Genomic DNA, 7734 nt, shown 5'->3' on the forward strand with positions numbered 1-7734 from the left:
TTCATTTTCCAACCAAATGTAGACGTTGTTTGGACATAATTCATGTCTTTGCAACGTCTTTTTAGCCAATTTTTGAGGGGCATGAATAACATTAACACAACTTGAAGGACATCCATTCCCCGAGGACTGAACAGCGAGAAATAATAGAAAATTCAGTTTGGGAACAACAAAATAAATGTTTATTATTTGTTCTGTGGTGATAAACCTTGTTTTACTGTGCATCAACTTTTTCTTCCCTTATGAAAGCATCTTGATTATTTGATATGCTATGGTGTTCAGTTTTAGGTAAAAGGTGCTGTGTTTTCCATTTCTGTAAGACTAATCCCGCTGCCATTACATTTTCTGCAAATCAACAAATACAGTAAATTATTTGTTGTGTTTTCCAGTCTACCTCATTATAAGCCACATCTACTAAATGTTTTGAAAAAAACTGGAAACTTACATATATAAGCCGTTGATATCTACCGAACTGTCTCCCACCAAACCTGTTTTGGGACATTTGTTCTCCATTATGCCTGCTGCTAGCATTTTCTTTTGCAAAATAAAAATAAGCCCCTTATTTTTTTATTTCCAACTTCAGTTAAGGAAAAAAAAAACACAGAAAAGCTGCACCATAAGCCGCATGGCCTCAAAGGTTGGGAAAAAAGTAGGGGCTTATAGACTAGTAAATACGGTAATTTAATCACAACTTATTGCAATACAGTCATCAAGTATTTTACCATAAAGCCATGTCATTTTGGGACACAAAATCTCTAAGAAGACAATCTGAAAAACTTCAGGTGTCTCACCTCTGTCCACCCTGTTTGTTAAAGGCGCACGCCAGCGCCACCACATGACCAGTGGCCCTGCTGACGACGGGGACACAAAGCATAGAGGAGACCTCGCAGCCCAGCATACTGGACAGCTGCCTGCGCTCTTCCTGAGGAAGAGGAGCACAGATAATATCAGACAGGCAGAGAGAGGAATGGCCTGATGGATCGATGGATAAGATGGATTAAATCTTACCGCGCTGATGTCCTGGAGGGATATAGACTTCTTTTTCTCCACGACTTGACCAAAGCGCCCAAACATCAGCTGGACAGTTGAGAGAAAAAGACAGGAGTAAAGCGACAAAAAGAACAAACTAACAGGAGCCAAGGAAAGGGTCCCTGGAGATTTTTTTTAGGAGAAAAACATAATAAATTAAGGCTGTTGTATAATCGGTAAAGCTCATTACTCCTGTTAATAAACAGCACAAACAACATATGTAAGACTTTTTTAAAGTGCCCTCTCCATCCAGATTTTACACATCATTTGGCCTAGAGGGACACCGTCTATTCACCATGTAATGAAGAGCCTGTTAGTAATGCTACAGTTGCAGCATAAGCATGGACAGGAGACCTGGAGCGACTCAAAGGAAGCGATTACTTCTCCTGCACAAATTTCTTAATTACAAACCCCTACAGAGGATTAAAAGCCTTTGCATGTGGGAGCTTTATTCTTTTGTGTATGTCAGAAACACATGCAGGATTACAGCGCTTGTATTCTAAGTAAGCTTTTTATTATTAGCAACAAACACGGATGAGCATCTCAGTTCAGTAAAGTAGGAGATGAGGAGGTCTAATGAATAAAAATTGATGAAGGAAGGGCTGAACTTAATGTGTTGGAGGGAGCGTTAAAGATGGAAAAAAACAAAACAATATCTATTTTGTTTTTGTCTCACCGGGAAGCTGATCTCCTCCTCCAGGACTTTGTCTCCAACTACCTAAATGTAACAGAGGTCAAAGGTTACAAGTTGTTGAAAAATATTTTGTTTAGTGCTGAAACATAGCTGAAATTGTAGATGAGTAAATAATTAATTACAGTGAAATGAGGCAGGAGCCTTCATGCACTGTTTCTGAGTGGTATATGTACAAAACAAATGTGATAAAAGTGATAAGAAAAAAAAATCTGAAATTTTTGTGCTCATTAATGTTTTTTCAGTGAAGTAAATTTATTTTAGTTAATTGAGCATAATTTGGGAGGATTTTAGCTTTCAAAAGAGCCATTTCTAAACCAATGCATTAATTTGAAGGTCAGGTTAAAAGCTGTTGATTCTAGTAAATGGATAAGTGACAAAACTTTTAAGGGGAAGTTTAAAAGAAAACTATTCCATCTTTGTCAAATACAGCTGTCTAACCACAATAAAATAAATGATGATCCCGTCATTGGTTCAAAGACAACGAATAGAGAGATGTGTAGAGGTGTTTTAGAACAAACAAAAACAATGTTTCCTTATGTAACATCAGGAAGAAAATTAAGAACCTTCACAAGTTAATTTTATCCTTGGGTGCAATTTCCAGTACCTTGTGGGTTTATTAAAAATATCAAGTGGAAACATAGACAAAACTTTGAGTCATAATAAGGTTTGGGGAGACAAAGGTTTATATGTTCCAAAGTTTGGTATAATGTTTGATTAAACAAGGTTAAATGCACAATACCTCTTGAAGGTCAAAAAGAAAACAACAAACAAACAAAAAAACATTAATACAATTTATGAGCAGAGCTAAAAAGATGCACCCAATGTGGCCTTGTAAGTGAATACTGGAAACATTTCCTTAAGTTATGAAGTAGAAACTTTATCAATCTGTTTTAAAATAGTTACTTCATATGGTAGTTAGAAAATAGAGATAATTCTGGGATTTATAAACAGGCTAAATAAAATTTGGTATGATTTACAAAAAGAAAAAAAAACGGATTAAGCATTTTTAATACTGTTTATGTAAAGATTTGCTTTAAACTGTCTGTGTGTGTTTACCTGGCAGAAAAGCTGGTGGTTATCCTCAGAAACCAGCAACAAACAGCAACACTGAGACTTGGTTTGCTGCTGAAGCTGCAGAGGAGCAGAGAGAGAACTTTATTCCTGATGCATGCACAATCACAAAATACAACATCACCAGGTTTAGGCAAATCATTTCCAGTCGTAACTGTTTGAGGAACAGAACTGGTTCTAATTCAGTGAGCGATAAAAATACCAACAGTTCCTCTTTATAAAGTTTTATACTTTATTTCTGTTTGTTTTGCTTCTAATCAGTCAGTTATTCAGGCTTCTTGGAAGATACCTTAAATCTTAGCTGTTTTTTTGTACTTATTTTTCAGTTCAGTGCCTTACCAAACTCTTTGAAACTTAAAAAAAAGTTTGATTAGTCATAGTAGCACTTTTGAATTATAAATCATCCAGCTGTCTTTGCTGGATTTTTCTGCTTCATAAAGCAACTTTAAAATCTTTTAGCTTGCTGGGCCTTATACTACTTTTCCCACTTGTCTACACTCCAAATTTTTCAAGCAGTCACTGCACAACATGATGTCATGGTCAGGTATGAGGACTTTGCAGCAAATGCTTATAACAATAACTGGTGGTTCCCTTCCGAGACAAACTATTGGATAAAAAGAGTGATTTAAAACTTTTGAACACCAGTTAAGTAAGATAACTCATATTAAAAACCAAAAGCTTTGCAGTTAGATACCTGTACACAAACATCTGTACCGTATCAGTAATATAATCTGTACAATGTGTTGAAGAGGTGTTAATTCTTCTTGAACCTTTTTTTCTGTATTTCTTCACACTATGACCTGAAATATAGGTGTTGGTGGTGAGATATATGGGTTTTCAATAAATAGAAATCTGAAAAACATGGTGTTGCACAAAACCTTTTGATATGATACTTTGAAGAATAAGCTTTTAATAAAATGTCCTTCAGGTTTACATCTAAATGTTGTTTTTCCCTTTTGCATTGAAAAAACCAAAGATTAAATAGAAATCATCTACTGTATGAAGGGTATTAATTTAATTTGTGTATGGATGTTTAACTGGGCCATTTTTACATATACACATTCTATTATCTGAACAATGCATCTGAAATCCCTTCTGGATGTTTAGGGTTAATACTTTTTCAGCTTTAAACAGGTTTTTACGGTAATAGCATTATTAAAAAATACTAACTTCCCATTACCTGTGGCCAAAACAATGCTGTTGGGTGGGGGAGTGGGGGAGTGGCGGCCTAGTGGTTAGGGCATAGGGCATTGAATCCTGAGATTGTGAGTTCGATCTGCCACTCTGGGTCCCTGAGCAAGACCCTTAACCTCACACTGCTCCTTGGGCGCCTCACAATAGCAGCCCACTGCTCCCCAAAGGAATGGATTAAATGCAGAGAAGTAGTTTCTACTCTGTCAATCATCTCATTTTATTTAATATTAAATAAAATAAAAAAATAAAATCTAATAGAAAAAAATGAAAGACATCTGGTGAGAGATTCTCCCACCTGAGCTTCATATCTCTGCAGCTGCTCCAGAGCTACTTTAGGCTTTTTAGAAGGACACCTTTGTCTTGGACAGTGTTTAGGTGTGTCAAAGTCTTTCCATTTTAAAATGATGGTGATGCTCCATCTGATTAGTTCCTTTAATCCTAATGATGCTGTTTGTTCACTAACGTTCACCAAGTCAGCCATTCTCAACCTTGGGGTTGCAAAATGATTTCCTGGGGTAGGCAAATCATTTTGGGAAAAAAAACATGTACACAACGAAGGTAGCTTATGACCAGACATTAGAAGGATGGAGAGTGGTTGGGAATTTTAGTACTCAAAACCAGCTACTGGTTGCCAGTAGCAACAGAGTATGCAGGCCTGTCAATAGCTGCAACTGGTGATGTCTAAGGTTGCATCAACATATCTGTGCAAAATTACATTTTCTGTGCTAAACAAAACATGAAAAACAAATACAGATCACAACTCTTTAAGGTTGAGAGTGATCTCTGTATGGTCGTTTCTAACATAAAGCCAAGAAGCAACTCTGTTCAAACAAGCAGGTCCAGCCGTCATGTTAAAACGCTGCAGAAAAACAATTCTGCTTTTGACCAGGAAGTTATTTTTCATGTTAAATCTCTCAGAAACATAAATGTTTAAAATTAAACATGGGCAATTTTCTAGGGTATTTTGTTCAAGTTTAGCAGAGGTTGGTATTGTATTATATCATTAAAAAGAAAATAAAGTGTGTTATTTGTTTACAATTTAACCGCAAAATGATGGGATGTAGCGAACACTGTTGGTCTGTTCGGGAGTTAGCCTCTTGATGCTGTTTCATGTTTTAAAAAAACAAACCAGTGTGTTTCAAAATAAGATGATGAAGAGACTAATAGATGAAGTGTGTGTTCATAAGTGCTCGTCTGATCATGTAAATGTATTTACTAATTTAGTTTTTTTTTTAAATGTTAAAAAATATAGTCATTTTCTTTTCTACTTTACATTTACACACTACTTTTTGTGCATAAATGTAAACGTAAACATTTACGAAAAGAGAAAAGTCTGATTTTAAAGTTAGGAACTCAATATTCACACAAACAGTGCACATATGAAGCTGTTGTATAAATGAAGTGGAATTCATGCCTTCAGTCTCTCTGATGTTTTCATTCTACCTGCAGAGATTCAACATAATTTCCTGCTCCTACGTGGGAAGAGAAATACTCTGTTCACATTCATAGATTGAAATACACAGTGAGCAGAAAACACATCTGTACACATGCACATTGCATTCACACACCATTCTTCCCTGTAATCCACATATCTGGATGGAGAACAAGCAAGACAGGAATAAACAGTACCTACTGCCAACAACCTCACCCCCAAGTCACAAACATGAGCCCCTGGGAATCCCACATGTACATGCACATTCAGCAGCAACACGGAGAGACATAGACAGGATTCTGCAGCGCCCACACACAATAATAAACCCCTCCACCACCTTTTTGATTCTTTCATTTTTTACATTTTTCTTTTTTTACATTTCTTTTTTACATATGCTGTTAATCCCATAAGAACTACTTAACTTAAAGCACAAAACTGATTATTCTTCAAGAATCTCCTGCTTCCCTATTTCTCCTCCCTCATTTTTACAGCAATAAATTGGCCAAATGAATCAGATCTTATATGAAATACATTTTTTAAAGAAATATACATTTTCAATGCCTTTGGTCTATTCCTTTATACCAAGCAAAAAAAAGCATGAAATGCAGGTTTGGAGGCTTTGGGGGTGATTTAGTGCATGAAGGCTCGGCTAATCTGGCACTGCATTGGAGCTTGAAACATCTCAGTCAGCCCAAAGAGGCAAAAGTCCAGGGAGGTGTGAATGACTTAATCCGTGAAGAGGATAAAACACTGTTAATGTTATTAATTGAAAATAGGTATCTTATCGGCTGATGGCTTGCAACAGCTTTACATTTCTGTTTTGTCAATTTTAAAAAAGCCGCAATGAATACCGCATGAAATCTAGAAGAAAAAAGATAATTTATTTTGTTTCTGTCTCCTGTTGTGTTTTAATTTAATCTTTGCCTCATATACTGCCTCTTTCTCAGGCTGTCATTATAGAAAGGAATTTATTCTCATTGATCTTTCTGGTTAAATAAAGATGAAATAAACATAAATAGAAAACAAAACATGCATGTTCAGGTTGTGAATTGTTTCACACTTTGACATTTTTTTCAGTGTATTTTGTCCCCAGATAAGAGGATGCTGCACCTACTCATTTATGATGAATTCATGAGATCAGTGAGTCATACTCTTTTATTTCTATGCAGATTAAACACAACAAATAAATATTGGTGTAGCTCAATTAAGCGAGTAAAGGAGCAAAACTATACAAGCAGAAAAATGCTGCCTAAGCATTTAGCATCATTATTAATACTACTTAGCTTTCCCATAGTAACACAGTTTGTATTTTTTAATTAGATATTTTTACTTAAATTCAAATGCAATGCAAGTATGATATGATATTACAACCATCCTGTTTTTGGAAGAGGCAAAAGCACTTTGCTTTTGTTACTTTGGGACTTGGCAGCTGTAATTCCTATTTATAAGGATGCAAAATATCTATCTGAATGACCTCCAGCTGATCCAAATTATCCAACAGGAGGTAAGTAAGAAGCATATCTAATCCCATTATTACACTTAAGTTTTACCAAACCGGCCACTTGTGAAATCCAGGCTAGAATTTTAATGTAATAAGTTCTGAATAGGACCTGTTTACTGTTTGATTTACAGATAAAGTCACCAGACTGAACTGAAAAAAGTCCTTCAGTGTCCATGGATTGGTATTGATATAAACATGCCAAAAAGTCTTTAATAAAAAAGTATGTTTCAAATCTCACACTGGGGAGATAACATACTAGTCCTGTGGTGATCTTTGAAGATTTTTGTAAAGTTTCCTAACTTCTCTCCTCATTTTTCATAGTAGGAGGTTAAACATTGATCCTTGTGAATCTTTTTTAGTCACAATCTCAGCTGTTTGAAGCATCTAACAGTTGCACTGAGTCTGGATATGGCACTTTTGGCAAACAGCTTTTATCTCGCCAACCTTTTCTGACAAATAAACAACATATTAACATCACTTACTGAAGACATTCAGTTTCAAAAAGGTATTAGCAGGCACACTATGAAAATATTCTGTGAAAACACAACTTATTTAGAAAACCATCATTTCTAATGTAGGATTTTTTTCTTTAACTTATATAATACTTGTTTAAATTAAAATAATGATTTTTCAATGTTTCAGTGGGAAATAATTGTACTAAAATAAGGTTTCAAGTTTAAAAAAAAAACATTTATAGTTGAGCCATCCATACATGTGAAGTACACTGTGTTACACCCCCAGTGACTCAGCTCACTTGCATCTTTAAAAAAATCCTAAAACAGCTAAAGGAGGAGGAATATTTAATATTTTTAATCA

At 35.4% G+C, this 7734-nt stretch overlaps 1 protein-coding gene across 2 annotated transcripts in view; it reads right to left on the reverse strand.

The window, feature by feature from the left end:
• Positions 1-7734, reverse strand: part of pde2a (phosphodiesterase 2A) — a 236914-nt gene that overhangs the window by 23636 nt on the left and 205544 nt on the right. For both annotated transcript variants that reach the window (XM_015398005.1, XM_015398006.1), the window contains exons 10-13: positions 2777-2851; positions 1703-1744; positions 1006-1074; positions 789-919 (exon numbers count right to left, since the gene is read on the reverse strand). In XM_015398005.1, the coding sequence (XP_015253491.1) occupies positions 789-919; positions 1006-1074; positions 1703-1744; positions 2777-2851 (317 nt within the window). The remainder of the gene's footprint in view (positions 1-788; positions 920-1005; positions 1075-1702; positions 1745-2776; positions 2852-7734) is intronic.

Source organism: Cyprinodon variegatus, unplaced genomic scaffold (assembly GCF_000732505.1).
Source record: "Cyprinodon variegatus isolate N-32 unplaced genomic scaffold, C_variegatus-1.0 Scaffold903, whole genome shotgun sequence".
Taxonomy (NCBI): Eukaryota; Metazoa; Chordata; class Actinopteri; order Cyprinodontiformes; family Cyprinodontidae; genus Cyprinodon; species Cyprinodon variegatus.